Below are 27,396 nucleotides of genomic sequence, written 5' to 3' on the forward strand. Positions count from 1 at the left end.
GTGACCTTATCCTCGGCATGTCTACGTAGTAGTAGGGGTTATAACGGAATTGCTCCGCTATTCAATCGGGCACGATAAGCGCATCTACCGAATTTGGCCAGGCCGATATCCATCCTGGCAAGGGCCGTCGATCTCGCTCTTCCGGCCCATTCGTGTATCCTATTCGTGTATCCGCCTTGGTAGCCTAGTACCCTGGCGCACTCACATTAGTGGCAAAGAAAGACCGAGTGCTTCTTCGTACATACAACTAGTCGTGTATCCCCTACTGTGCTTATCATGTCTTTGATATGATTTGCCTTGCAACACGGGTATGACTGTCTCTTAGCATGAGGCGTCGTTTATACTATTTGTATTTGTGCAAAGCTTCATGGGAGATGCAGCTCATCTGACTAGCTGAAGATGTTGGCCGGACACGCAGCTCGCTCTGCCAACATCATCTTCCAGCTTCCAATATCCATCTCCAGACTATAGACTATAGCCTTGCACCAAGTCAAGCCAGATATCCATTAGCCCCCAACCACTCTCTCACAACCTTCTCATCTCTCTTCTTATAACCCGCATAGCTCCTTATCGTATCATCAATGACCTCAAGACCCTTATCGTAACCGCGGGTATCCTTATCTTTGAAGAATGCAGCAATCTCGTCCGCGACCTTCTCATCCGCAAACTTGTTCAATCCAAAGCGCAAGAATCGTTCTAGCACGACGAGATTGCCGCTGAGCGTTGGATTGATTTTCGAGTCCCAGTTATCACGAACGAACTTCCATACCTCGGGACGTACTTTTGAGTTATTGGCAAGAGCGATGGTGCCCGAGTGCTTGTCCTGCATTGCGACTTTGTCGGAGAAGATAAAGGACATGACTTCTTGAGCAAGCTCGGGGGTCTGGACACGACCCAGGGACTGAAGGCAGATTTCCTTACCGTCGATCGATGTAGTGGAAAGGTACTCGTTCTTGATAGCCTTGAATGCTGAATCTCCGCGCTGCTTGATCGCAGTCGCGAAGATTGCGCGGCGAAGAGAGGGATGTATGGCATTCTTGTCTTCTCCGGAGATGTAAGCGTCGAAGCGTCGAAGAGACTCGTCTACAGTCGCCTTATGACCGACCAAGGCAGCGGACAAGATGAGGCTAGCGCGAAGCTGGCCAAGCAGAAAGCCCTCACCCTCCCTGAAGTCCCATCCAACCTTCTCTACAGCGGGAGTAACGAGCTTGAGGTGGTATTTCCTCAAAGCTTCGCTTATATCTTCGCTACCAGAGAAAACGCTACGGACGTTGCCGATGTTGGTAAGGATCTGGGACCACACCAGGTAGTCTGACTCATCCTCAAAGCGCTCAACCAATGCAAGAAGACCAGATGTGGTACCGTAGCCAGCGACAGCGTTTGCGTATGCATCCCCAATTAGCCCGATCTTGTCCTGCACGGACAACTGATCGCGAGCCTCGCCGAGCTTCTTCAAACGGTCTGGCGGGTAGTTAGTCCTATAAAAACCGGTGAGGTTCTTGTTGAGTTGGTAGAAGCCCTCGTTGACACCGCGAATAGTATCCTCTTTCTGAGTCAAAGCAGTGGTCTTGTGGAGAGAGGACGCGGAAGCAGAGTCGCCGGTATGCAGGCCTAGCGGGATCCACCAAGTGGTCTGATCTTCCTCAGACTTGACGTCGCCAGCTAGAAGGAAGCGCTGCTGACGTAGGCCGATTTGACCAGGCTCTTCGGAAACGGTCACGACCGGGAATCCGATCTTGCGAACCCAGAAGTCCATAAAGCTGTTAACATCTTGGCCTGACGCCTTGCTAAGAGCAGACCACAAATCGTTGGTGGTGGCGTTCGAGTACTGATGCGCCTTGAGGTAGTCGGCGACACCTTGGAGGAAGACCTTTTCGCCGAGGTGAGCGCTCAGCATGCGAATAACGGAGCTTCCTTTCAAGTAGCTGATATGATCGAATATTTGATCAACTTCGAGACCATCGTACACGGGAACTTCAATGGGGTGAGATGTGCGTAATGCATCGAGTGCGAAAGCTTGTTGCACAGAATCAGTCTAGTAGCATGTCAGCCGGCTATTCAGGGAAGTGATACCTCGAGATTTGTGACGTACAACAAATTGCCCCCAAACGTTCCAGTCTGTCGTGCCAGTTAGCAATATCCCAGAGATGTGAATAGTTGATCATACCGGGATAGAGATGATCGATGGCAAACCATCCAACCCAAGTAGCAAAGCCTTCATTCAACCAAAGTTCGCTCCACCAGTCCATGGTGACAAGATTGCCGAACCATTGATGGGCAAGTTCGTGGGCTACAACGTATGCTACACGGTTTCGGTAGCTATCTGCAGACGTCGCAGGGTCGAAAAGGACAGCAGTCGTTCTAAGATAAAATTATGAGCATGTTTCTGCGACGAAGTGACTTGACACAATACTGACCGGTAGGTGATGAGACCCCAGTTTTCCATAGCTCCGTGTGACTAGAAAGCAACGGTCAGCTAACGCTCCCAGGAGAAGAAAGAGGGTACGTATGATTGGCTAATTGATCAGCACAATCCGATGTACACAGACCATACCACTTACAAACTCATGAACGGCCAGTAAGTCGACCTTTGGGAGTGGGTAGTCAATCTGGAAGACCTCCGAGAAGTAATCTACGATCTTGTGGCAGTTGTCCAAGGCAAAGCGTCCCTGCTCTTTCAGTCCACGAGTCGTGTAGACCCTGACTGGAATGTTCTTGCCGTTGTACTTGCGTTCCGTGAAGGCCTCCACGTACTCAAAGTCTCCAATGGCCCATGCGAGTAGGTAGGTCGACATGACGGGGGTCCGCTCGAAGACGACAGTATGAAACCCATCGCGCTTGCTGGGTTTGATCTCCTTCTCCGGCATGTTGCTGAGCGCGATCTGGTCTTTCGGGACCTCGATCTCAACATCGAATGTGGCCTTGAGGTTGGGTTCGTCGAAGCAGGGAAAGGCACGGCGGGCGTCGCAGGACTCGAATTGCGTGCTGAACATGTAATGGAACTCGTCGTCCTTCGCTACGGAGGCGGGTACCTCGCCCTTGGGCGTGTATTTGGAACGGTAGAAGCCGGCCATGATGTTGTTGATGGTGCCCTCAAATTTAACCTCCAAGGTAGCCTCCCCAGAGTACTCAATCTTCTCGCCAAAGTCCAGCGTAACGCGCTGACGCTTCTCGTCATACGAGATGTCTTTTGTCGACCGGGTCTTGTCCCCAGTCTTTAGCTCCGCAGCATGAATCTTTAGCTGATGCGCATTGAGCACTAGATCACTGAAGCCACCATCTTTGTTGATGTTCGTGTTGATCGTAACGGTTCCTTGGTAGCCGAAACTTCCGCCGAACTCGAGGTCGTGGAGGGAGACGGTGTAGTGTGCTGGCTTGACCCTGGGACGGTGGATGTTAGCAAGGTATTCAAAAGTTTTATAGAGAGGTGTATTGAGCATTGATTAATGAGGAGTGACTGACCAGGCGGGGAGAATGTCTCGATCGGATGCCATGATTGCAAAGCTACTCGTAACCTCGCTTTGACAGTATCTCTTCTGAATCCCAAGCGTACTTGAGTTCGCAACGCCGAATCTCGGTCTTAGTCTTGAGCTGGTATGAGGGCTAGTAGGAGGCTTTTGAGCTTTAGAAGAGAAGCTCGCGGGGCCCGTAAGGTGGGGTGAGGAATGCGTGAAGCTAGGGTAACTGCTGTTGCCAGAATAGCAAGAAGCAAGAAGACAAGAAGTGGATTTGGGAAGCCTCTTCAAGAGCGATGGTCGAGAACTAAGTCTCACGGAAAGAAGAAGTGCAGCCAGCTTTGAAGGAGGAATCGGAGTGGGCTGGCGGAGTACTGGCGGAATACAATTGCGTGAGATGATGCTTGCTGCAAGCCGCAAGCACACTTAGAAGGGAAGGTGCGCGTGCGAGTGCCCCTCGACGGCTGATCCCTGCTCGAGAAACTAGCGCGGGGTTCAGAAAAGACACGGATCAAACGAACGTTGAAAGCATCTTGAGTATGTTCTGTTTTCATGATGGGAATTAACTGGGTACTCATGCTTATTTCATGGTGCTATTGAGTTGAAGACTAGCATTGTCGAGTTCGGGTGGTAGACTCAAATTCTCGCTATACGCGACAACATGAGCAAATACGAGTAGCAGCCGTATGTACAATACACTTTAGGAAGGTCAGTATGCATGAATGTATATCCTTTTAATGCCTTGGAATATCTTCTAGTAAATAGTGGGATGAGCTATACGAGACTTTCGCGAAGCTCGGCAACTACGTATTCCCATGTGATATGTCGGTGTTGTATCCTATCTCACCCCATATTACCCCCTCGAGAGACACCAGGACGCACATGTTGGGAAAGGTGGGCTCAAAGAGAAGAGTATTCGAAAGTGGTATTTCCTGTACGCCGTGCAGATGCTCAAAGACCAGGCGCCAGCCACACGACATAGTCGTTTACTCCCCTCCAGCCTGAACACCAAAGACGCCTTGTGATTCACACATTACCAAAGCCGAAGTTTCCCTCCTCTTATGATCATGCGACGCACTCAAACCCGAATCAGCACGTCTAGACACTGTATCCGCCACTCCTTCTTCCCCAACAGGCCCTTTACCCATTCATAACTCTGTCCTGCACTCGTCTTCTCTTTTAAGCCCTCTATCGCACCCTTCACTACCGCTTGCGCAGTATGATTCGCCGCCTGCGTAAGCACCCCTACAGCCTCCACTATCCCAGCTGACGTGCCGTTCAAAGCCAATTCTGTAGTATCTGACGGAAGTGGCGGATCAAACCACGGCGTATGGAAATCGAAGAGCGCGACAACGAGGATGAATAGTAGGAGCGAGCAGTATACACATGGGCGGTTGAGAAAATATGTTGCGCTGATAAAGAGGACGAGATAGACGGGGGAGGCGTGAGTTCGTAATCTACAAAGATTGTAAGCCTGGGCGTTGTAACGCGAGGGGAAAGAAATGTAGCGTACAGAAAGAACAGAACTGGTATCCAGCTCCGTAAGCAGAACATTGTGTGTAGATGAGAGAGTAGCCTCGCGTGCGCTACTTGTTCGAGTTATCGAGATCGCGGGAATGCGGTATGGTGCGAAGCGCAATATGCTGCGATGCGATCGATTGTGCAAATGTAGAAGCGAAGCAGCGAGCGGATGTGTATTAATAAACGCTATAGGTAAAGGTCAAGAGAGCGATGAAAGGCAGCGGGGAGTGAACGCTCGCTGACGCTGGCAAGCACGACCGATGTTCGCGGTGGCGCTTGCAGGCGGCACTTGCTTTCAAGTGTGTCAGCCTCATTCGCAAAGTAAGATGACGCAACGCTCAGGTTTCAACAACGAGCATATGTCAATATTGTAATTCTTTTTTAAGATCTTTATATTGTATTGAGCTCCAAATCAAGGTAACCTGGATGGCTTTTGCAACTCACGATTAGCAGCTGCAAGACATCTTTTAAGACAACCAGCCCAGTCGCTCTTCGTCCCCCAGCACGAGCTATTTATGATTAACTGCCAGCCATAGCTGGGTTGCTATCAAAGAGCACCAGATGGTGTTAGGTGTTTGAAATCTAATTGATTCAACGTATCTCCTACATGTCCATACTCCGGGCCCTAATGCGATTAGGGCTCACAAAAACCCAGCTAAACAAATACAATGGTTCTATGCATGAATCAATCGATGCTTTTGCCTACCAGCCAAGATTGCCTACAAAACGCCGCATCCATACAAATTATGGTACAAGAACCTCAAGCGTCGTCTTCCTGGACGGGCGAACAGTAGAAGTGAACTTTCCCGAGCTCTCGCGGCTCCTAGACCGGAAGGTTGAACTTCTTGCCTTGGATGACCCTAAATGGTGTCAGCATACGGTCATGAGACGGAGAGAGAGATATGCAAAACTCACTTTGTCCAGTAGATGTAAAAAAAATCCGTGTACAGAATTGTCTGGATGATGCCCGCGATCACCGCAATCGGGTCATAGAATTTGGGAACCTCAAAGAAGTATCGGTAAATCCAGTTGGGAATATACAGCGCCCTGTACGCGCCGAGCGCGAAGAGATAGTGTGTCGTAATTGTTTCGGCTTCGCCGGTTCTTTGCAGCATGAAAAGCTGAGGGAGGATAGCAACCGATTCCAACCAGATTGAGAAAGCCCAGAGAATCTACACGCTTTGTTAGCACCTTAACCAATATCAACCCGATAGCTACCCACCTCAGAGAACGTATATTTGTAAGGGAACAGTATCGCCAGCACCGCGCTCGCTCCCAGCAAGTATTGCACCTTGAACGTGTCTAGATTCGGGTCGTGGGTGGGTTTGTAGTCGTTGAGCATTAGGTAGACAGTGTACGCAGATGTGCTGATGAAGACGATCTTGAAGACGGTGTTGTAGAGCAGTTTGGGTTCGTAGAATGTCCATAGAAGATCAACGTAGCGCGTAAGGTAGACCATGAGGTAGAGGAATTGCGACTTGAACGAAATGCCAGACGCGCTCTGTTTCGATTGCTTGTTAGTGATTGCGCGGGAAACGGGGGGGTTTGAGTAGTCGTACGCTTGACGTTTTCATTTTGTGTAGTAGAATCAGAATAGAGAAGAGATGGGATAAATCCCCTAAATCGCGTCTGTTAGCATTGCGATCAATGTATGACCTCCGCGGCCTTCGCAGAGCTTCAAAGCATACCCAATAACCTGAAGAGATTCATCATTGCGGCGGTGAGTCGCTAGTCGCGGATGGGTGTAGAGGAGGCACAGCGACTCGGTGTTGGTGATGTTTGAAGCCCTTCGCGGTATGCTAAATAAAAGACACGTTGGGGCAGCTGCAAGGCGTAGGGTTGAGAGCTTGATCCTTGCATGCCAAGGCTGCCCCTGCCGGCACTACCAACCCGATCACTTACCCCAGTAGTGCTACGCCTGTGCGAAATCGCCCTCTTCGCCAGTGGCCCGAGTTGTAATTTTCCAAGATCGGTCTCAATCATGGTCGCAATCAAGAATCTGGATCGTTAGAAATATCAATAGTACTGACGCCATCTAAAGCTCAGCCAGATCAAGACACCTCTGTAAGCGGCTAGAAATGCAGTATAGGGGTTCCTGATCCCCAGAAACACGCGATGGCCAACCTCTTAGGCTGGAAAGATATCCTGCGGCCCATACGAGACGGATACCGCCATCTTTTTCCCGCGCCAGACACTGGCCCGACGCCAGAAGAGCGTCGCCAGCAGCGCGAGAAAGACCGACTGCAGGGCTTTACCTACTTCAACACCTTTCATCAGTTAGAAACATGGACAAGATTTGAGTCTGATCCTCTTCAGAGAGCAAACACGCCGCTATTACGACGACGATCGATAGAAAGAAAAGATGACACAGCCAAAGCAGACGTCCTGTTGATTCATGATTACGGCGGTAACTACCATACTTACGAAAGCTTTCAGGGAATCGGCATTGAGGAAGAGATGTATACTTGTGAATACCTTCAATATGTTGATACGTTCATATACTTCTCTCACAAACTTGTGTGTGTTCCGCCACCTACGTGGACGAATACACTCCACCGCAATGGTGTGTTGTCTCTCGGTACCATTCTCATTGAACCACAGACAGAGAGCTCAGGGAGATTACTGCAACATACAAAGGACAGCAGTGGAATGGTTTTCCCGATGGTGAAGATACTAAGTGACATTGCCCAGCACTATGGCTTCGATGGCTGGCTTTTAAACGTCGAAAAGCCGTTCCCAAAGGCCGACTGGAATTCGGAGATCCTAGAGATGTTCATCTGCCACCTGAGAGGTGCATTGGGAATAGGAACGCGGCTCATATGGTGCGTACCATATCTCGAAATGTGCCAGAATGTGAAGTAATAGCTTTAGGTACGATGCTTTGACTCTTTCCAACACGGTATCCTACCAAAACGCTCTGAACAGCTCGAACATCGCATTCGCAAGTGACAGCGGCAGCATGCTCACGAATTATTGCTGGACAGAGGCCGATGTCGAGAGATCTAAACAAGTCGCCGTGTATAACATGCTTCCGCTTCAAAACATATCTTTTGGCATCGATGTATGGGCGCAAAACACGTCTAAACTAACCCATCCACGAGTCACATACCCTGAGAAGGGTGGTGGGGGTACAAACACGGGAGTTGCTGTTTCTAAGCTAGCTGAGTTGGGGTTTTCTGCTGGTATTTTCGCACCAGCATGGTCATTTGAGCATTTTCCCGATCGAGGTCGAGCAGTCGAGCGAGCAATTTGGGAGGGTTCTACTCTCCCCCAAGATCTTGATTGCTCATGTGGGCACCGCAGTACGCGCCATCAGCCCAACCTAGAGTCTCCGATCATCCGGTCTGCGAGTGAGTTTGCTGCCGGCTCGGAGGCCTTCTTCTATACGGACTTTAGTCGCGCCTTTGGTAAGCACGAGATTGAGCAAAACGACGTCTTTGGCGGCCATGACATGCACGCACAGCTCGGGGCCCAGTCCATTTCTCCGCGCCCTTCAACATCGGAGTATGGCAATCAAACCATCGGCCTTGCACATCAATTAGTATATTCACTAGGTCGAACACGGCTGGTGATTGAAGCGTATCGAAAATCCTCCACCACTGACGATGCTCAAATTGAGCTCTGGCTCCCTCTCTACAAACTTGACATGCCAGCCAATGGGTCTTTACACCTCAAGGCTTCCTGTCGAAATCTACTAGGCTCGACGACGGGCGCTATGATTAGCTACTACCTCCGGTCCACTAGTGGTCTCCAGTTTCTACCTGTCCCCGAAAGCGATGGCATCCAGTCTCTCGGAATGGCCGTTGGTAGGACTAACCATCACATAACGAACGTTCACCTACAAGAGCTAGGCTTCTATATACGGGGCTCCATCGGCAGATTTGGAGAAGTCGTACAGCTTCTTGAAGTCTTCGAAGTCTGCATTCTGCCGCGGTCCGCACTTGGAACTGTAAAGTCGTGCAGTATCAGCGACGTACGCATTGAGCATCGCGGAGAGCGTCAGAGTAAGCACGCCCGGTTGTGCTGGAGCTTCGATAGCATGAACGAAACCGAGTCGGCAATCGAAGGGATGCCTTATAGCGAGATTACGGGTCCTTTTTCGTACTTCAACATCCGACTTGATGGTTTGCAACTAAGCAGAGCGTATGCTTTAGAATTTCCCCTCCCTCGAGGCTTGGTGGAGCGCCTGAAAGATCAAGATGTGGAAGTGTGGATCACAGGGATCGGATTTGACGGCCAGGAGCTAGCGGAGAACAAGGTCGCGCTTTCCGTTTGAATAACAGCGTGGTCGTTGTCTGCGTGCTTCACTCTCAACCGGTTGCTCACCTTCCCCCACATGGGCCAAACAAATCCTCACTACCATGAAACCTTCCAACTACACCAATAAGCCAATTTGAAATCAAAGAAAAGAATACAATCGACAATAGCCCTTTCATCACCCATCATTACGGTGATGGTTTGAGGTGGAGAGGAAGTCGATGCCACTCGCAATCAGATTCATGTAGTCGGACTATAAATATGAACGAGATATAGAAGGAGGTCCAGCATAAACCATTTGAAATGAGTGTTCATATTAGTAAAGTGAGGATCTGTCAAGATGAACCTGGAGCCATTTCCGAGCTATCGTTTTTTCAGCTGTCTACATTACCTATGAAAAGATCTTGCGATTCAGTTCTCGGCTTCAGATTTAAATATCTGATCTAAGAACTCACGAAAAGAGTGTGCCTTTAATGTGAGGCGCGAACCTCAGTTGTTAAATAATCCGAAGTTGGCTTAGCGCGACTCCGACGTCATCGATTGTCCGTAGACAATACCTAGGTACTTACCTTTACCTCAACGGCATGTGCTCGTCCCGCGTAACCTCACCTGGTGAACGTAGTAATGAGGTCGCTTGCCGATCTAGTATATAAGACTCTAAATACACTACCACGATTACAACGATCTCTACGACAGTCTACCTTGGCTTCAATTCCAACCCAAGTTAGCCAGCTTCATACAATCATGACTTCACTAAAGCGGAAAGCCGAAAAGCCAGTGTCGACTCCAAAATCTAAGAAGCCGAAGGTCGTCGTCCCGGAGTATCATCTGACGCCATCCAGGCAAGATGAGTTTGGTGGGTTTGTATGGCCAGCTCGCAGAAAGCAGATCGACCGCGCGCGAGATATTATCAAAAGATGGTAAAGCACAAAAGCTATTACTAAAAGTACCTACTGTATTATGTACTGACTTACAACAGTGCCGAATCTCAGAAGCCTACCCTGATACTGCCCGACAAGGACGCGGACGGCATTTCCTCTGGCACCATTCTTTATCACACTCTCATCACCTTAGGTCTTTCGCCCGGCCTCATATCCGTCTATTTTCCGCCCAAAGGATCTAATGTTCATGATGAAAGCACAAAGGATGCTATATCCGTGAAAGCACCATCATATGTCTTTGTTCTCGACCAAGGAAGCAGAAAAAGTCCGTCGCTCACCGACGTACCACACACGTGCCTTGTCATCGACCATCACTTCACGGAAGAAGGCGGCTTCCCAGAAGGTGCTGATTTTGTTACGGCTCATGACTGTCCACCTGTGGCGACGAGCTCACTACTAACGTATCATATCTGTCTACCCTTGCATCCGGACCTGAGTGACAAGATCTCATGGCTTGCTGCACTTGGCACGCATGGGGACTTGGGTGCTTCGCTGAAGTGGAAGCACCCCTTTCCAGATATGACCGAGACTTTCAAGGAGCACCCCAAGAAGGCTATCAATGATGCTGTCGCCCTTGTTAACGCACCAAGGCGCTCCGCAGCATACAATGTCGAAGACGCGTGGAATGCCGTGATCGCCGCATCTACTCCCGAGGCAATCGCAAAGAACGAAAAACTTCAAAATGCATCCGTTGAGGTCCGTCGCGAGACAGAACGCTGCACGCACACACAGCCCAAATTCTCCGCCGACGCCACCATCGCAATTCTCACCATCTCTTCGGCCGCACAGGTACACCCTATTGTCGCTACCCGTTGGTCCGGCTATCTCAAGTCCACCAAACTTGAAATCGTCATGTGCGCTAATGAGGGCTATCTACCGGACAAAGTCAACTTTTCATGTCGTGTCGCAAAAGATGCGAGGGCAAGGGAAGGCGATGAGAAGGTTGATATCATCAAAAAGCTGGAAATTATCGTGGCGGAAGATAAAGATCTGAGAGCGAGACTGGGTGAGAATTTTGCGAGGGGTCATAAGGAGGCGAGTGGTGGGATCGTGGGGAAGCAGGAGTGGGAGGAGTTCAAGAAGTTGATGGGCGTTGGTGAGGGTGTTAGGAAGAAGGCGGAGGGAAGTGGGAAGCAGGGGAAGCCGACGCAGAAGAACACATTGGCGAACTACTTCAGCAAGAGTACAAAAGTCCAGCAGATATGATCGGACATATCGATAAAACGATCGTTATCGAATTTTCATGGAATCGACAAGCCACAAAGTGGGAGGCTCCGACTTGAAATTTTGAACCGGCAGCTCTTCAACCTTCTTCATACGATCTTCTAGGACCCTGAATTGGTTATGTGATCGATATCTAAGCAGGGAGTCAGCAGCGGCCTCAAAGTATCGACAGGGAATCACCTACCGGCCTCGGATGTGGCCGAAAGGAAAACCGAGCAGTCGAACTTGCAACTGACCGGATTCATATGAGGTTAAATCTATGCGCATTGGCTCGGAGCTTTGAATGGTATCACGGCAACTAATGACGTCTATTTGCATAAGCTTGGGAAGATGGCAAGTCAACCGGCATGGCATGCATCCAACTGCGATTAGAACATTATTTCTTGCGATTATGGAATTCTAAACTCAAAACCGTGTTCACTGACCTTGCAACTATCGTTTGGTTTCATGTTGTTTCAAACTAACAGCCAATATCAAGCCGGCTATAAGGCTAGGGTGCCGGATGATTTTCACAACAGAAACGGCTAGGTGATCCACATTAAACCCTCCAATATCTTCCATCGTTATGAAAAACATTCAGTGTTCGATTGACAACCACGCTCTTCTAAGCCGCTGAGAAACAAAAGTCTACCAAGACTCAGAACGAGTCGCTTACCGACCAGTCCATGCATAGTACTAAAGCCAGGCTGACCGCGCGGTCCTTGTCTATCATTACCCACATAATATGGCAAGGCATCATTGCGTGCGAAACAGCGCCATGTGACACCCGACCCAATCTTAAGTGCCGTGCCTGATACGGTAAAACCTGGGGGTATGCACATAGGCGCACGTTAATACCCGCGAATGGCGGGGACACATGGAAATGAGCACGCGGGCCTAGTTCATTCGCCAAGAAGGCTTGACTGTACATATGTTAATCTATGTAAGTGAGGAGGGCGAGTGGTCATACACTCCGTTGCACTTTACCTGAATGCGATGATTGGAAATAACGATACTGTGGTATAACGGCCCGGTGGCAAGTTTTAGCTATTAGATTGGCATAGAGCGACATGACGGAGGGGGAATGTGATAAATACTAAGAGGCGCCTTTGTAGAATTGTCGCTTCACGAGGCAGACATCCATCCTTACCATTTATCAATACCTTCCGGCTTTTTCGACACCCAACCGTCATCATGAAATCAGCTCTCGTCCTTCTCGCCACTGTGGCTTCCGTATCGTCTCATTCTACTTGGCAGGACCTTTGGGTTGGCAGTGAGGATAAGGGCACTACTTGCGCAAGAACAGTCAAGGACAACAATCCTATCGCTTCCCTCTCGTCGCCGGATATGTTTTGTGGTCGTGGACCTGTTTCGTCATCCGGGGTTTGCGAAGTCGCTGGTATGTTTATACTATTATGTTACAAATCTCAACGGAATAGTGATAAGAAAACAATGCTAACGGCCTTTGCAGCTGGAAGTCCCCTTACCGTAGAAATGCACGCCCAGCCCGGCGACCGAAAGTGCTCACAGCCCGCGATCGGTGGAAACCACTATGGACCCGTCCTCATCTACATGGCGAAGGTAGCCGATGCGAAGACTGCCACCTCGGGCTCTTTCTTCAAGGTCGCAGAGGATGGCTATACCGGCACCACCGCGTCCTGGGGTACCGAAATCCTTAACGCCAACTGCGGAAAACGTGCTTTCACTGTACCAAAGAGCCTGGCGAGCGGTGATTATTTGGTTCGCTCAGAGGCCATCGCATTACATGCAGGTGCGGGTAATCCTCAACCGTACGTTACGTGCTTCCAGGTCAAGGTTACGGGCGGTGGCTCTGCGACCCCGAGTGGTGTTTCGTTCCCGGGTGGATACAAAACGAGTGATGCTCTCTTCCAAAAGGCTATCTACGACTCGAGCTTCAAGTATGTCAGCCCTGGACCGGCTGTCTACTCTGGTTAAGCTTGCAAATCCGGGTGGATGGGCAAGCTGCGTGCTTCTGCTGTAGTCTCGGTTATGCAGAGGTAGCGCATGTTGGTTTGAAAGTCGGAAAGAATTCACTGTAGATACTTCTAGCGTCAGCTTCATGATATCCCTCATGTAATTGAACTTTGAATATTGTGCTATACTTTGATCGCACGAGCCTGCTCATAGTGGCAGCTCCCAATCGCCTTCCTTCAATGGCTTTGCAAGACTACTCGCCTCTCTCTTGATGAACTTTCCGTATCCCTTCTCCCCAAGTAATCCCCCATTCTCTTTGCCCCATACGACTTTCCCTCTCAGTATCGTGTATCGTGGCCACTGCATCAAGGTCCTTCCCTCAAACGGTGTGTAGTCGACATCATGATGCAACATCTCGTTCTTTAGCTCAAAGTGTTCCATCTTGCCCGGTGAATACCAGATATTTATATCTGCATCCGACTGCCCCTCGACCAGTGCACCTTTTAGTGGATACAGGCCGTAAAGCTTGGCGGGATTAGAAGACGTAACTTCAACGAACTTTTTGACGTCGAGTCGATTCGCGGACAAGGTAAGCGAAAGTCTTGTTTCGATGCCAGGGCAGCCGTTAGGGATGTATTTGAAATGGCCTAGGGGGTATTCTTCGTTGACACTGCTCTTTTTACCAGTCTCGCTGTCATCATATCTGAATGGGCAGTGATCAGAGGATAATATTGTGAAAGTCCCGTTCGCAAGGCCTTCCCAAATCACATCGCAGTCAGCCTCGCTCTCTCGTGGTGGTGGCGAACACACACACTTTGCACCTTCGAAGCCTGGCTGAGCGAGATCCTGCTTGGTGAGGAAGAGGTACTGGGGACATGTCTCAGCGAAGATGGGCAGCCCGCGGTCTTGTGCGGCTTTTATATGCGCCGCTGCTGCGGGCGTAGATACGTGCACAATCAGAATTGGTGCGTCCATGAATTCAGATAGGCTTATGGCGCGATATGTAGCTTCAATTTCGGCCAAGGGTGGGTGCGAGGATCCATGATACTTTGGAGCGAAGAGTTTCCGCTTCTCGAGCTGCGCGGTCATCCAGTCTATCACTTGCCCATTCTCCGCGTGGACCATGGTAGTTATGCCTTGCTTTCTGGCTTCGAGGAGTACGTCGAGGATCTGGCCGTCGTGAAGTTGTAGCGCTTACATCATTAGAATTCTACTCGTCTACGTCTTCTTTGACAACATCTTACCTTCGTAAGTCATATATATCTTCAAAGATGAGATGCCCTCTTCGCGTAAGGTTTTGAACTCGGAGAGTGCGCGGTTTGAGGGGTTGCCAACAAGGAGATGGAAGGAGTAGTCGATGTAGCAGTTGTTCTTTGCTTTCTCGTGTGTTGCGTGTAACGTGTCTAGTAGAGTGTCTTCCGTCTTCTTCTGCGGCGCGAATGTCACCATGGTTGTTGTTCCGCCGCATACTGCTGATCGGCTTCCGGTCTCGTAGTTGTCTGCTGTGGAACCTTTCCCGAATAATGGGGGCTCTTGGAGATGTACATGAGCATCGACTCCTCCTGGCATAACGTATCCATTTTCAGCGTCTATCATATGTGCTGCTTTGACATCTTTCAATCCTCCTCTTGGGACGATCTTTGCAATCTTCTCATCTTTGATTGCAACATCCCACTCTTGAACCTCGGTATCTGTAACTACGATTCCGTTGACAATTATGAGGTCATACTCCGTTGCCATGATGTCTCAATAGCTCTCAAGACTCCGAATCACCACTAAACGGGCCTGGGAATCGAAGATAGCAACATTATAGTCCATGTTGGCTGCCCAGATGTTGTCGTGGTCATGATAGGTAGGCTAGACCCAACTAGTGAGGTGCCTATCGTAGCCCCTCCGTGTTTGCCCCACCCACACTTCATCGTTCGACCCGAGGTCGTTTTCTGCACCGCTTATCTACACGACAATGCTTATCCATGAATGGCTTGCCATCGGAAGGATGAATGCACAGTCATATCAATCAGTCATTGTCGGTGCTAAACCAGCACGCGTCGACCGTCGGAAAATGCGTCTCGCGCTATAGCACCAACACAGCGCCACTATGCGCGATTTGGTTCTTCGTGAGCCAAGGCAATCTGCGATCAAACGACAATGGCTTCATCGTCGTTTCAGATCAACGGAGATAGACTGAACAGCACGCTTCAAAGCACTTGCACGCAATGGGGAGCGCTGTCGACCGGTACAGGCATGTGCCGTCTCACGCTCACTCAAGAGGATAAACAAGTTCGCGACTGGCTTGTCACAGAATGCAAAAGTTTGGGATGTGAGGTCAAGGTCGATCAGATGGGCAATATTTTTGCAATACGGCCTGGGACAGCGGAGGACAGAAGTCCAATCGCTATGGGTAGCCATTTGGATACACAGCCAGCTGGTGGAAGGTATGCCCCTATGTCTATTTCAGATGTGCACTTTACTCACTTCCAATCGAAGATATGACGGTATTCTCGGTGTCCAAGCAGCACTTGAAGTCCTTCGTACGCTCCGCGACAATAACGTTGAAACGTACTGCCCGATTGCGCTGGTCGACTGGACAAATGAGGAGGGAGCTCGATTTCCTGGTGCTATGATGGCTTCTGGAGTCTGGAGCACCAAAAGCAGTACATCGCTGGATGCATGTTGGGATGTAAAAGATAAGGAAGGTATACGCATGAAGGACGCTCTAGATCACATTGGCTACCTGGGGAATACGCCATGCGACTACCGAGCGAACGGCTTCGAATGCCATTTCGAGCTGCATATCGAGCAAGGTCCCATCCTCGAGAAAGAACGTAAAAGTGTTGGTATAGTTACTTCAGTACAAGGGATGAAGTGGTTCGCCGTTCGCGTCAACGGTGTTGAGGGTCACTCGGGAACGACGCTAATGCCAGGTCGTTCAGACGCTCTGGTAACTTCATCACGTCTCATCACGGCTGTTCGTGACACTGCTCTGAAGACTAAGCTAGGTGTCGCTACTGTGGGCATGATCAACAGCGATACGTCAAGTCAAGCCACTATCCCGGCAGGTGTGAATTTCATTATTGATGTTCGTTGCTCAACTGATGAAATGGTTGATCAGCTGGTTATTGCTATGTTTAAAGCATTCGACGACATCGTAGTGGAAGAGAACAACGGCACGTCATACAAGATCGAGCGTTCTTGGGGCCTGCCAGAGAGCGAATTTCATTCGCACTGTATCGACGCTGTGCGCACTTCAGCAGTCAGCCAAGTGGGCGAGGAACAGATTATGCAGATGAAAAGTCGAGCTGGTCACGATAGTGCATGGACAAGCCGCGTATGTCCGACGAGCATGATCTTCGTACCGAGTAAAGAAGGGGTCAGTCATAACCCGAACGAGTACACGAGCCCGGAGCACTGCGTGTTGGGAGCGCAGATCTTGCTTGGTGCAGTGCTGATTTATGATGACAAAGTAAAACATGGGAAGCATTAGGCCATTTGCGTCCTTTAACCATGATTTTTGTTGTCTTTCAATGTATGGTATAAGCGTCGCAGTATCTATGGTGTGCTAGACTTGTCTTGCGTCCCCCATCCGTTATCTTATCATCGGCATCTACACCACAGCCCTTGAACCCCCATCTTCGGTCGCTTCCTCCTGCGCATCCCAGCAGCCGTCATGGGGCCATCTGCTTCCTTCGTTCTCCCATTGGTCAATATATCTCAATTGGCTCTGGCGAGCCGTTATCGCCGGCACGCTTAACCCATCCTGCGTCCATGAATGGCGTACCCATGGTGCGATGGACAACTTGAAGCTTGTGAAGATGGCCCGGCATAAGGTCGCAGAGCCTCTTGGTATTCCAAAGCTTAGTGACCAAGAACAGAACAAGATGAGCAATTCAGAGCTCGGAGTTGAACAGGTTGATGTCCTCATTGTTGGTGGAGGACCTGTAGGTATACCAACCCACCCCGCAATCCGCATATGTGATATCGCAAACACTAAATATAGGTCTTATAACCGCTTACCAACTCGCCCGCAATCTCCCCCGTTCCACACACAAGATCAAAATCATCGAAAAATATGCCAAATCGTCACAGGACCAATATGGTCGAGCCATCACCCTGTACCCACGGAGCTCTGAATTGCTTGACCAGCTTGGTCTCGCCGACTCACTCGCACAACAATGCTTCGCCTGCCGACAAACTGCCAACTACGATCAGCATGGTAATGAAGTCGAGGGAAGGGGGTGGGCATTTATGGAACATATGAAGGATTCCAAATGGGATTTTGCTCTTGTGCTTAGGCAGAAGTACCAGGAAGAAATATTCAGGGAGGCGCTGAGGAGGGAAGGAGTGGAGCTCGATGCGCCGTATGCGCTCACTGACATCAAGGTCCTGGAGAAAGTCGATGTGAGTGGTTATAAGATTATCGCTACCATCGAGCACGGAGAGACGAAAGTAAAGAGCTTGGTCAAGTGTCGCTACCTGATCGGCGCAGACGGTGGGAAGTCCTTCGTCCGTCGTGCGATGAACATCCCTTTCGAAGGCTCCTCCAGCGAAGACAAATGGGTACGCATCGATGGGGTCATCGAGACTGACTTACCGAAACCACGAACATATTGTGCTATCGAATCCCCGAGCCATGGAAACGTTCTCTGGGCTGCCTTAGACCACGGAGCTACACGCATTGGTTTCGCATTTACAGCCGAACGCCAGAAAGCTTATGAAGAGTTCAACGAGGAAGCAGCTGTCAAGGAGGCCATCGCATCCGTGAAGCCTTTCTCGCTCAAGTTTAAGCAAGTCGACTGGTGGACTATCTACGTCGTGGGTCAACGCATTGCGCGCTCCTTCTTCGTGAATGACTGTGTCTTCTTAGCTGGTGATGCATGCCATACCCACAGTAGTGGCGCTGCGCAAGGAATGAACACCGGTATGCATGATGCCGTTAATCTAGGCTGGAAGTTGTCTCTGGTCTTGCAAGGCCTGGCGAAGCCCGATCTCTTACACACCTACGAAGCAGAACGCCTGCCAAACGTACAGAAACTCATCAACTACGACAAAGATATCTCGCGTCTGATGACCATGCAACTCCCAGAGAGCTGGACTGGTGATCCGAATGCAGACCCGAATGAGATTCTGGGCAAAGTCATGGCAGAGGCGGCAACTTTCAGCAGCGGACTGGGCATATACTACGAGTCAGACACGTATCTCAACATACAACAGAGTGAGGATATTTCTATGGTACAGCCTGGACAGCGAGCGCCAGACGTTGTTTTGCAGAAACCCGCCACTTTCGAAGGCACACGCTTACAAGCAGAGACCCCGAACACGGCACTGTTTTACATCGTCGTCTTCGCTGGAGACGTCGCAATGACCAAACCCTCTCTTGCCTCCTTCACCGAATTCTTGTCTACACTTTCGTCGCTTCATGACCCGACTTTACCTATTCAGAAGCTATCTATCTTCGCTGGACCGGGCGGGCCCTCGGCATATGAGACGCTAGGTGATATGCCGTTCGGTCGTGTTTTCTACGATGAAGATCATAGTGCGCACCAACGGTATGGAATCAGTGTTGAGAAGGGCGCTGTGTTCGTGCTGAGGCCGGATGGGTGGGTAGGAACGGTTGTGGGCTTGGATGGTAGTGCGGCTGGGAAATTGGATAGATATTTTGGCAAATTCTTGAACGGTGTAGGCAGCGGCAAAGGTGGGGCGAAGCTGTAGATTGTTAACGTGATGCTACTATGGAACCGTGGCTGAGCTCAAAGTTCCAAGACCTCCTCTTCATCCTGCGAGAACCCATCGTCTCCGTCCTCCACCCTCGTCAGATTTGCCCTAAATGCGCTTAATTCCAACTTCCTAAATGTTCCCTCCTTCCCTTGATCCCAGAATACAAGCTCGTTAAACCCTACACCTGCATACAGTGGGCCATCAATGTTCGTCATGCAGAAGTCGTCCCATATCTCGCCCACACCCTCACTCCTTTCTTCACTGACCTGGACCCGCCACTCTTCTCCTTTTTGCCCTTTCTCTTCGCGGTAAAGGAGTGTAGGAACTAGCTGTGCATACCAATGCTTTAGCATGAGAAGCTTACTACCAACAGTCTCTAGGACATCTGTGGAGTTCGATATCCATTTCGTGATGACGAGGCCGCGATGATCGGATGCGAGAGTCATGCTGGAATTCAGACTTGAGTTTGTGGATGCGTATGTCCCTGTATAGCGTTTGTTAAGTTGGCGGATAGAGAGTTCTTCGGCCGCACGAACAATAGCCACGGTTACAATTTCTTGGATCTTGGAGAAAAAGTATGGTGGGCCAGCTAGCAGGATGGTGATGCCAAGATCATACTCCGGTATTGTCATGATAATGCTTGTGTATCCCGGCAGGCCACCACTTTTTGTAATGAAGCGCACCGTTCGCTTCGAATCCTTGAGTATGCGGTCCGTCTGGAAAATCTCCCAAGGCATCCCGTAGAAAGAATGCAGGCCGCGAGATGGCGAAACAGGGTGTATCCAATTTATCGCGTGAGTTATAGCGTTGAATTGCTGCAGTATGTAGCGGAGAAACTTCGACAAGTCGCTCGTGGAGCTGTATATTCCGCCCGTGGGCGATTGAATGCCTTCGTCGGCGTCCCAGTACTGGGGCTCCAAAGGGATAACGCCAGCGGAGTCGGGTGGTAGAGACAAGGTGCTTGTAGACATGTTCAGTGGTTTGAACACGGCCTCGTTGATGTATGATTCGAAGCTCTGGTTCGACACTCGTTCAATCACGAGGCCAAGAAGCTCGAAAGCTATGTTTGAGTATGTCGACTTCTGGTTTGGTGCGAAAAGTGGCGCTTTCGACCTGAGTGCGTCCAGAAGATCTATCATACGTTAACAATGCATTTTACGATACTGCATACAAGCCTCACCATGCAAAGTGCAGGGTGTCTCATAGTTCGGCGAGTACTCAGCACACTTGATCAATCCTTTTCTCGACACAGGCGGCAAGCCAAGATGCTGGGGATCCAGGACCCACTTATCCGAGTTTATCAAATCGCCCTGAGCAACTGTGAAGGAAATTAGCCTGCATACCTTGAGCCGTAAAACACTTTGTTGAAAAACCAAACAGCGTACACTCGCGCGGTATGCCGCTCAGCTGGCTAGCAAGACTCCGCAAAGTGATGTCCTTCCACGGAACCCCACCCTCGGACTTTTCGCCCAACTCCTCTATATACTTGTTTACGGTGCTATCCAAGCTCAAGTTTCCCGCCTCGTGTTGATACAGTATGCCCAAAACTGTGAAGGCCTTGGTGATGCTTGCGATGCGGTAGAGGGCGTCGCCGTTGACTCGTTCTATATCTGGGCGTGAAGTGTTTCGCTCGCGGGCTGTATGGTGGTGGGACCATAGCGACTCCTTCGACGACGTGATTTCCACGGAGAATGAGGTTGAGGCATATTCCGGTGCTGCGACAGCTACCGTGAGTGCTGTGCCGATGGATTCGAATGCACTCTGCAGCAGAGGATCGTTAGGGTCATACTCAGGCAGTGGATGGGCGACTGAGGGCTCAAAGCACTTTGCGCTAGCAAGAGCCGCCACAAGCAAAACGGAAAGAAGCATCATTGTGGTGGGTGAAGCTGGAGTGCTCCATGGTGGCATGCGGTGTTGTGATGGATTGACGCGCAGGTGCGGGCGGCCTAATGTCTGACCGCATCTGCAGGAGCCTTGATCGCGGGGTTAGCGTCCATCTGCGACAACGACCTGTATCTACCTCTTGACATTGATCATTCCGCTCTCGTTGATGTTTGGCCTTACTGCTCAAAGTCTTCGGAAGTCGCGACATCGCGCGATCACGTGCGTTGGCGTTTCGGTGAGCGTCGGTGCATAGGACCCACAAGGCATTTCAGACTCGAGAGGTTCAACATACGTATCTAAACAAGCTCCTTTCAATTTGAACTAACATCAATCATACTCTATTCTGGCTCCACATTAGTCCTGTGTATGTGGAACCGCCTTTTATCCGCTAGACAAGAGCCCCACAAATACCGACCGAAAAACTCATGACACCCTCTGCAATGCCTCGTGGCTGCAAGATAATCGTTCCCATTCGAACATGACCAATTTGCCCTATTCCTTCTATCCATTACAATGGCTTCGAGTCAAAACAATGCTGTTGGCACTCTTGGACCGTCTAACGATCGTCATCTCTGGGGACGAGACGCTTCATCAACGTCAATGCGATTTATGGTCTACTCTAACTGCCGATATTAGCTTCGGGAGATGTTTTTGCCACATGAACGCCTCTTTACCCCAAATAGGCATCCTCCATAACACGAGCAACAGCATAGGTCATATACGGATGATTTTACGAGCCAGGTGACACTGCTCTATATCGAGGCAGGGCTAGGCTTTCGATCCGGCTAATCGTGTTTATGCAGGAATCGAGTCTTAAAAGTAGCTTCAGCCTCAGTTCTTCAACCTAAGGCACCTGCTATCATAGTCAGTCAACATGCGCGCGGAACTAGTAGCTCTTCTCGGTGTTGCGGCAAGCACCTATGGTGCACCTCTTGAGAATATCAATTTGGAGCGAATTCTCGATCTTTTTCCTCGTCAATCAAACGTAACATGTCCTTCAACGCCAAATCCCATGCCAAAAGCGGCCGCTTTCCCTTCGGTCAAGACGATGCCGGACCCGTTCCTGTACCTAGATGGCAAGACCCGTGTTCAAAGCAAAGATGAATGGATCCAATGCCGCCAGCCGGAGATTATGAAGCTTTTACAAGAGTACCAGTATGGTTACTACCCTGACCACTCACAGGAAACGGTATCGGCAACTCGAAGTGGCAACACATTGACCGTCACTGTAGCCACAGGAGGAAAAACCGCCACCATTGCAGCAACGCTGAACCTACCAAGTGGTAGTGGACCTTTTCCAGTCATCATATCTATTGGCGGTATGGACACAAAGAGCTATACGGGTGCTGGTATTGCTGTGGTAACATTTGATTACGGGAAGGTTGCAGCGGACAGTAATACCAAGAGCGGATCCTTCTGGACTTTGTATAGTGGCAAAGATATTGGTAGATACTTTCCCCTCACCCTGCAGTACGCCCTGTGGGTCTCTAATTTAGTCCTGCAGGTGTTCTCACAGCTTGGGCATGGGGCTTCCACCGCGTGCTCGATGGCATCGAGCTGAAGGTCCCCGAAATCGATGCCACAAAGTCCGGCGTAACGGGTTGCTCGCGCCTCGGCAAAGCCGCCTTAGCAGCTGGTCTCTTTGACAAGCGTATCGCGGTCACGATGCCAATGTGCTCTGGTGTTCAAGGCGCAGGACCATACAGATACAGTCTCAGCGGTCAGGGTGAAAACCTAGAGAACGCCGTATGCACACTTCCTCCTCGCTAAGTTGTAGATGCTGACTATGCGTAGAAGTCAGGAGCCGGTTGGTGGACTTCGTCCGGCATTTCTCAGTTCGTCGGCAAATCCACCCAGCTTCCCTACGATGCGCACACCATCGTCACCGCCATTGCGCCGCGCGCTGTGATTCTCTCGCAAAACTCCGGCGATCAGTTTACCGACTCTAAAGGCACCGCACAAGTAACTTTCCCCGCTGCGAAGGTCGTGTACAACTGGTTGGGAGCAGGTGAAAAGTTAGGTATGAGTATCCCGGGCGGCGGGCATTGCGATCAAAGTGGCTATGCCGATGTGTTGCCGTTTGTGCAGAAGGTACTGCAGGGGAAGAGTACGACGAGGAACTTTGATGACTTGAAGACTTGGAAAGCTATGCCGGAGGCGTATCCTTGGGGGACAGATTTACCAAAGGGGAAATGAGGCTAGTCGAAAAGTGCGAAAGATTGCATGTCAAATTACTGTAGGGTCACTGGTCGGGTGTTTCGCAGAAGTTCGGTACTACGGCTTGGACCATGGGTTATTCTAGCTCTACCATGTTGCCACCTCTGAATTTTCGACTCTTCGACGCATAGGTGGTGCATAACTGTGCGGAATCTGATAGAAAGACTGAGAAACCGCCTTTCTTCGATTTGCAACTCATTACAAATCCAGTATCCCTCTCACTATTTCCCATTCAAGCAATCCCTTACACCTACTTTTTCAAGAATGATCATGACAGAAGTACACAGAATGTCCGCGCTGCCTCGCTGCGCACTGAAATGTCTACGCAATGCCCCCATCTGCAATCCCGAAGCACAATTCACAAGGGCAAAATCCGACTGCGGCGACTCCACCCTCAAGTTATGGGTAAGATTCGTTTGTTGCGCAATCGTCTTCCTCGTAAGCATGAGCCTGTACTACGTTTCGTACCTGCTGGTCCCGTATCGCACACGCATCCTGTGAATCTTATGGGAGTTTGCCTGTGTAACAGTACGTTATCCTCCTTAGTAGCAGGAGGTAAAGCGTTAGGTACAGAGCTAACAAGGTCATAGTTCATCGTGGGAGCATTCAGGATGATTTACTCTCGTAGGATTAATGGGCGGTTGAGCTGTCCTGCGTAACTTTCGCAAGGGGAAAATCTGGGATAGATTGTTTATAGTCTGATGGGAAGGAAGAATTGCGAATAGATTCTTAGAAAAAATAGTAAATATAATGAGCATGTTGTGCAGTTTTGCAACTGAGGTTTTTGGGTTCCAACCAATCATTCTCAGTGCGAACAGTAGACAATGATTTCATCGACAGGCCTTAGTGAATTATAATCTTTTATGCTAGACTAAAAACTCTTTATTTATTCATAACGTTAACCGTGGGTACATTACTTATGAATAAGAACAGGTATTTGGTACCGATCTTAGTACCGGATCTTTCAAAAATATATCGAAACTTTTTGTTGTTTTAACTTTGAGTATATAATTTCTTTTCCTCTCAGTAAAATTGAAGGCACAACGAAGCATACCAACCCTCCCACATCAAGATACACTTCGAGCCAGTAAACCCCCACAACAATCTAGACCATGTCAACCTCTTCAATAAATATGGGCCGCCCTATTCTCCGCCCTGCCGTCCACACGGCTATCCACCGCCCCAGAGTGGATGCGAACCTTCCATCGCGCGACAGCTTCATCGCCAACCAAATCAACGTTACAACCGAATGCAGCCTATGTTACGAAGGCTTTGATGAGAATCATGCCCCGGCTCGCATTACCGGACCAATGGCCTGCAATCACGTCTTTGGCGCGACTTGCTTGCGAGATTGGCTCATGTCCGACCATCCCAATGCGAACACGTGCCCCATGTGTCGAGCTACGCTATTCCGCGGAGAGGAAACCCGCCAAGAGCACCATAGAAGGGGATACCATATAGATGAAGACAACGAAGAGGAATTCGGTTTCGATGAATACTATTTCCAAGATTACGATGAAGGGACACCCTATTTCCGGGAATACGATGAAGAAGAAAGTTACCCCTGGGATTATGACACTGAAGAGGAGAGCGAGAGCGAGAGTGAGAGTGAGAGCGAGGGGGAAAGTGATATTGAGCAGGATGGGGACGATGCCAGTGATGACGGTACGGCCGTAACCAACGAGGTAGATGCCCATTTGTCCATCAATGAAGGTGGCAAAACCTCATGATACAAGAGTAGATAGGTTGAAAATTGGGCGATGTTTTGCTTCATCTTGTACACATATCTCATAGTGCTATCATGTCAGGCTTTTGCGAGGCAGGAATTATGTATTAAATAGCTAATAAAGACCAAGATTTTGATACAAGCTGTTGATGTGGAAGAAACCGATATTTACGTTGCAGATCATACCCGACACCCTTGCCTCGCTAACCTCGACTGAGACATGCACACGTGCCGAACTAGCGCAAGGTAGCCAGATCTCTTGCATAATCAGGCCCTCGTACCTTTCCATCTTCACTCGCCATTATTGTGGTTTAGCCTCTCTCTATAGTAGCGAAAAGGTATTCACGGTACGCTGTATAGCTGCACGACACTTTTGTACAAATGATATAAACTCAGGCCTTCTGAACGCTCGACTCTTGGACCCGGTTAGACAGTACACTACAGCTTTTAGAAGATGGAATGCGCCATCTGCAACAAGTTTCAAGGGCGCTGGAAGATCAGCAGCAGGGCTGAGGCGCAAAAACATCGCGGCCAAGGCATCCGAAGCCTCATCGTCCCCAAGTTCACGAGGGATGAATTACTGATTTCAGCACAGGCATGCTATGGCTGCCAAATCCTCATAGATGGGTGCCGCGGATGCTTCAAATTGCATGGTATCAATGAGGCGGATATACTACACTGCGGCCTTCGCTTTCATTATCCATACTGTACCGAGGTTGTAGACGATGCAGACACGGACAAGCATCTCATCTTTCATTTGTCAACCGGGGGCCGTTTTGAAGTGGAACTGTTTGCTACTGAAGACGACGATTGTCACATTCCGGATAGTTGGGATTACATTCCTACACTGTGGCGCACTTCGCCTCGGACGGATTCTCCAGCGGCATTGGTTAAGATAAAGGGCTGGATTGCCCAGTGCATTGTCGACCATGGCGAATCATTGTGTAGGTGCCCAGAATCTGTAGTTCTCCCGACTCGGGTGGTGGATGTTGGTCTCCAAGACGGCATAGTGAAGCTTCTCGAGACGAACGGGGCCAAGGCGAAATATATCTGTCTCAGCCATTGCTGGGGCCTCGAGCAGATTATCACGACAACGCGATCGACTCTCAAGGAGCGCAAGAAGGAAATAGCCTGGGACGACCTATCGAAGACGTTCCAAGATGCAATATCCCTCACCCGGGCTCTAGGCTTTGATTATATCTGGATCGATAGCCTTTGCATCGTCCAAGATGATTCTAAAGACTGGGAAATGGAATCAGCAAAGATGGCTTCGGTTTATAGCAATGGGCGTTTGACAATTGCTGCAACACGTTCTGCTAGCGGCCACGGAGGTCTTTACTCACGCACAGAAGACTTCAAGGTATCCGGCAAAAGCCCCGATGGAGAAGCGTATTGTCTCTACTTCCGTGAACGAATCGATCACCAAATCGACGCCATCTTTGAGAGCGCCGACTCCACCTCGAGCGAAAAGTACTATCCTCTTCTTTCAAGGGCATGGGTCTACCAGGAGCGCATGCTCTCTACACGAGTGCTCCATTTTGGCCGGTACGAGCTGTTCTTCGAGTGCAATTCTAGCATTCAATGCGAGTGTGGGACTATACAGTACCATGGTGCCGGTATCGATACTCCTGTGCCTCTGATCAAGCTTGAATACGCAGATGCGCTCTTGGATTATGACCTCGGCTACGAGGGACAAGCCCTCGCCAACATACAGTATCAATGTGCCCGCTTGTGGCGCACTATGGTGTGCTGTTATACAGCGCTTTTTCTGACAAAGTCTAAAGACCGACTGCCGGCGATCGGTGGCTTAGCAAGACAAATGGCCACCAAGAGGAAGTCAAAATATCTTGCAGGGCTTTGGGAAGAATCTCTTCAAGATGATGTACTCTGGATGGTGTATACGACGTCGACGTTGAAGAAACCCAGACCCTACCCTTTGAATGCTCCGACGTGGTCGTGGGCAAGTGTAGAAACGCTTACTAGCTACTGGGATGTGATTGTTTTCACCAATATGGAAGAAGGTGTTGCAGAAGAACGACCGCCATACAAACACTTTAGTATCATCGAAGAATGTCAAGTCGAGCAGTCGGCAATCGACGCGTTCGGATCAATCGCGCACGGTTCTCTCACCATATCCGGTCTGTTAGTGGAGGGCCTTCTTGAGCGCGAAACCCGGCTGCGTGATGGCGAGGAAGTGATTGAGCACTACGTATCTTTTCCAGATACTGTGCGCTTGGGTTTGGATACAGACTACCTTCTAGATGCTGACGGTCCTGGTTATACAAGTCCGGGAACCCTAATTTCTTGCCTTCGCATGAGTCTCTTCCAGGAAGGCCAGAAGGAATATTTGCTCTTACTTGCGCTGAAGAAGTCTACAAGGACCCCAGGATCTTTCGAGCGGATTGGTACATCAAGAATAACCGGTGTTGTAGGCTCAGTGGACACGGAAGGCGGAGTGTTTCGAATGGCAGAGTCCCGAACCGTCATCATTATTTGAATTTGAATGCCTAGCATTAAACAGTATGACCTGCTATCATGCCAT

General features: G+C 49.8%; 14 protein-coding genes across 14 annotated transcripts; 8 read left to right on the forward strand and 6 right to left on the reverse strand.

Annotated features, from left to right (window-relative positions):
* Positions 1 to 48: 48 nt before the first annotated feature.
* On the reverse strand, positions 49 to 3,631 carry K460DRAFT_93385 (aminopeptidase-like protein). Its single transcript, XM_040938821.1, has 6 exons — positions 3,463 to 3,631; positions 2,562 to 3,381; positions 2,418 to 2,458; positions 2,168 to 2,361; positions 2,093 to 2,118; positions 49 to 2,035 (listed from the first exon to the last, which is right to left on the reverse strand). Exons 1-6 carry the CDS (start codon positions 3,492 to 3,494, stop codon positions 491 to 493), a joined length of 2,658 nt encoding a protein of 885 aa, XP_040787094.1. The 5' UTR covers positions 3,495 to 3,631; the 3' UTR covers positions 49 to 490.
* Positions 3,632 to 4,250: 619 nt separating this feature from the next.
* K460DRAFT_365486 (uncharacterized protein) lies at positions 4,251 to 5,229 on the reverse strand. The gene is made up of 2 exons (XM_040933186.1): positions 4,969 to 5,229; positions 4,251 to 4,912 (listed from the first exon to the last, which is right to left on the reverse strand). The coding sequence occupies exons 1-2, from the start codon at positions 5,007 to 5,009 to the stop codon at positions 4,534 to 4,536; spliced, it is 420 nt and encodes a 139-aa protein (XP_040787095.1). The 5' UTR covers positions 5,010 to 5,229; the 3' UTR covers positions 4,251 to 4,533.
* Positions 5,230 to 5,377: 148 nt separating this feature from the next.
* On the reverse strand, positions 5,378 to 6,779 carry K460DRAFT_365487 (ER lumen protein retaining receptor 2). Its single transcript, XM_040933187.1, has 5 exons — positions 6,665 to 6,779; positions 6,536 to 6,594; positions 6,199 to 6,477; positions 5,892 to 6,148; positions 5,378 to 5,836 (listed from the first exon to the last, which is right to left on the reverse strand). Exons 2-5 carry the CDS (start codon positions 6,548 to 6,550, stop codon positions 5,800 to 5,802), a joined length of 588 nt encoding a protein of 195 aa, XP_040787096.1. The 5' UTR covers positions 6,551 to 6,594; positions 6,665 to 6,779; the 3' UTR covers positions 5,378 to 5,799.
* Positions 6,780 to 7,091: 312 nt separating this feature from the next.
* On the forward strand, positions 7,092 to 9,252 carry K460DRAFT_282802 (glycoside hydrolase family 85 protein; the record flags this gene model as incomplete). The annotated part of the gene is made up of 2 exons (XM_040928599.1): positions 7,092 to 7,798; positions 7,848 to 9,252. The coding sequence occupies 2 exons, from the start codon at positions 7,092 to 7,094 to the stop codon at positions 9,250 to 9,252; spliced, it is 2,112 nt and encodes a 703-aa protein (XP_040787097.1).
* Positions 9,253 to 9,977: 725 nt separating this feature from the next.
* Positions 9,978 to 11,380, forward strand: K460DRAFT_282900 (DHH phosphoesterase; the record flags this gene model as incomplete). The annotated part of the gene is made up of 2 exons (XM_040928610.1): positions 9,978 to 10,153; positions 10,213 to 11,380. 2 exons carry the CDS (start codon positions 9,978 to 9,980, stop codon positions 11,378 to 11,380), a joined length of 1,344 nt encoding a protein of 447 aa, XP_040787098.1.
* Positions 11,381 to 12,354: 974 nt separating this feature from the next.
* Positions 12,355 to 13,411, forward strand: K460DRAFT_365489 (lytic polysaccharide monooxygenase). The gene has a single exon (XM_040933188.1). The coding sequence runs from the start codon at positions 12,572 to 12,574 to the stop codon at positions 13,331 to 13,333; it is 762 nt and encodes a 253-aa protein (XP_040787099.1). The 5' UTR covers positions 12,355 to 12,571; the 3' UTR covers positions 13,334 to 13,411.
* A 66-nt stretch (positions 13,412 to 13,477) lies between these two features.
* K460DRAFT_309522 (D-hydantoinase) lies at positions 13,478 to 15,136 on the reverse strand. Its single transcript, XM_040930135.1, has 2 exons — positions 14,557 to 15,136; positions 13,478 to 14,505 (listed from the first exon to the last, which is right to left on the reverse strand). Exons 1-2 carry the CDS (start codon positions 15,050 to 15,052, stop codon positions 13,520 to 13,522), a joined length of 1,482 nt encoding a protein of 493 aa, XP_040787100.1. The 5' UTR covers positions 15,053 to 15,136; the 3' UTR covers positions 13,478 to 13,519.
* A 140-nt stretch (positions 15,137 to 15,276) lies between these two features.
* On the forward strand, positions 15,277 to 17,256 carry K460DRAFT_365491 (amidase). The gene is made up of 2 exons (XM_040933189.1): positions 15,277 to 15,747; positions 15,800 to 17,256. Exons 1-2 carry the CDS (start codon positions 15,461 to 15,463, stop codon positions 16,794 to 16,796), a joined length of 1,284 nt encoding a protein of 427 aa, XP_040787101.1. The 5' UTR covers positions 15,277 to 15,460; the 3' UTR covers positions 16,797 to 17,256.
* K460DRAFT_93540 (uncharacterized protein) lies at positions 16,857 to 17,531 on the reverse strand. Its single transcript, XM_040938822.1, has one exon. It carries the CDS (start codon positions 17,280 to 17,282, stop codon positions 16,917 to 16,919), a length of 366 nt encoding a protein of 121 aa, XP_040787102.1. The 5' UTR covers positions 17,283 to 17,531; the 3' UTR covers positions 16,857 to 16,916.
* On the forward strand, positions 17,159 to 19,308 carry K460DRAFT_365492 (uncharacterized protein). The gene has a single exon (XM_040933190.1). It carries the CDS (start codon positions 17,558 to 17,560, stop codon positions 19,019 to 19,021), a length of 1,464 nt encoding a protein of 487 aa, XP_040787103.1. The 5' UTR covers positions 17,159 to 17,557; the 3' UTR covers positions 19,022 to 19,308.
* K460DRAFT_376203 (beta-lactamase family protein) lies at positions 19,060 to 20,899 on the reverse strand (the record flags this gene model as incomplete). Its single annotated transcript, XM_040934854.1, has 3 exons — positions 19,060 to 20,159; positions 20,208 to 20,345; positions 20,413 to 20,899. 3 exons carry the CDS (start codon positions 20,897 to 20,899, stop codon positions 19,060 to 19,062), a joined length of 1,725 nt encoding a protein of 574 aa, XP_040787104.1.
* A 607-nt stretch (positions 20,900 to 21,506) lies between these two features.
* On the forward strand, positions 21,507 to 23,348 carry K460DRAFT_415952 (carbohydrate esterase family 15 protein). The gene is made up of 3 exons (XM_040937766.1): positions 21,507 to 22,356; positions 22,416 to 22,657; positions 22,706 to 23,348. The coding sequence occupies exons 1-3, from the start codon at positions 21,786 to 21,788 to the stop codon at positions 23,105 to 23,107; spliced, it is 1,215 nt and encodes a 404-aa protein (XP_040787105.1). The 5' UTR covers positions 21,507 to 21,785; the 3' UTR covers positions 23,108 to 23,348.
* An 892-nt stretch (positions 23,349 to 24,240) lies between these two features.
* Positions 24,241 to 24,858, forward strand: K460DRAFT_404836 (uncharacterized protein; the record flags this gene model as incomplete). Its single annotated transcript, XM_040936772.1, has 1 exon — positions 24,241 to 24,858. The coding sequence occupies one exon, from the start codon at positions 24,241 to 24,243 to the stop codon at positions 24,856 to 24,858; it is 618 nt and encodes a 205-aa protein (XP_040787106.1).
* A 450-nt stretch (positions 24,859 to 25,308) lies between these two features.
* Positions 25,309 to 27,351, forward strand: K460DRAFT_415953 (HET domain-containing protein; the record flags this gene model as incomplete). The annotated part of the gene is made up of 1 exon (XM_040937767.1): positions 25,309 to 27,351. One exon carries the CDS (start codon positions 25,309 to 25,311, stop codon positions 27,349 to 27,351), a length of 2,043 nt encoding a protein of 680 aa, XP_040787107.1.
* Between the last annotated feature and the right edge of the window lie 45 nt (positions 27,352 to 27,396).

This window comes from Cucurbitaria berberidis, assembly GCF_010015615.1.
Source record: "Cucurbitaria berberidis CBS 394.84 unplaced genomic scaffold K460scaffold_3, whole genome shotgun sequence".
Classification (NCBI taxonomy): domain Eukaryota; kingdom Fungi; phylum Ascomycota; class Dothideomycetes; order Pleosporales; family Cucurbitariaceae; genus Cucurbitaria; species Cucurbitaria berberidis.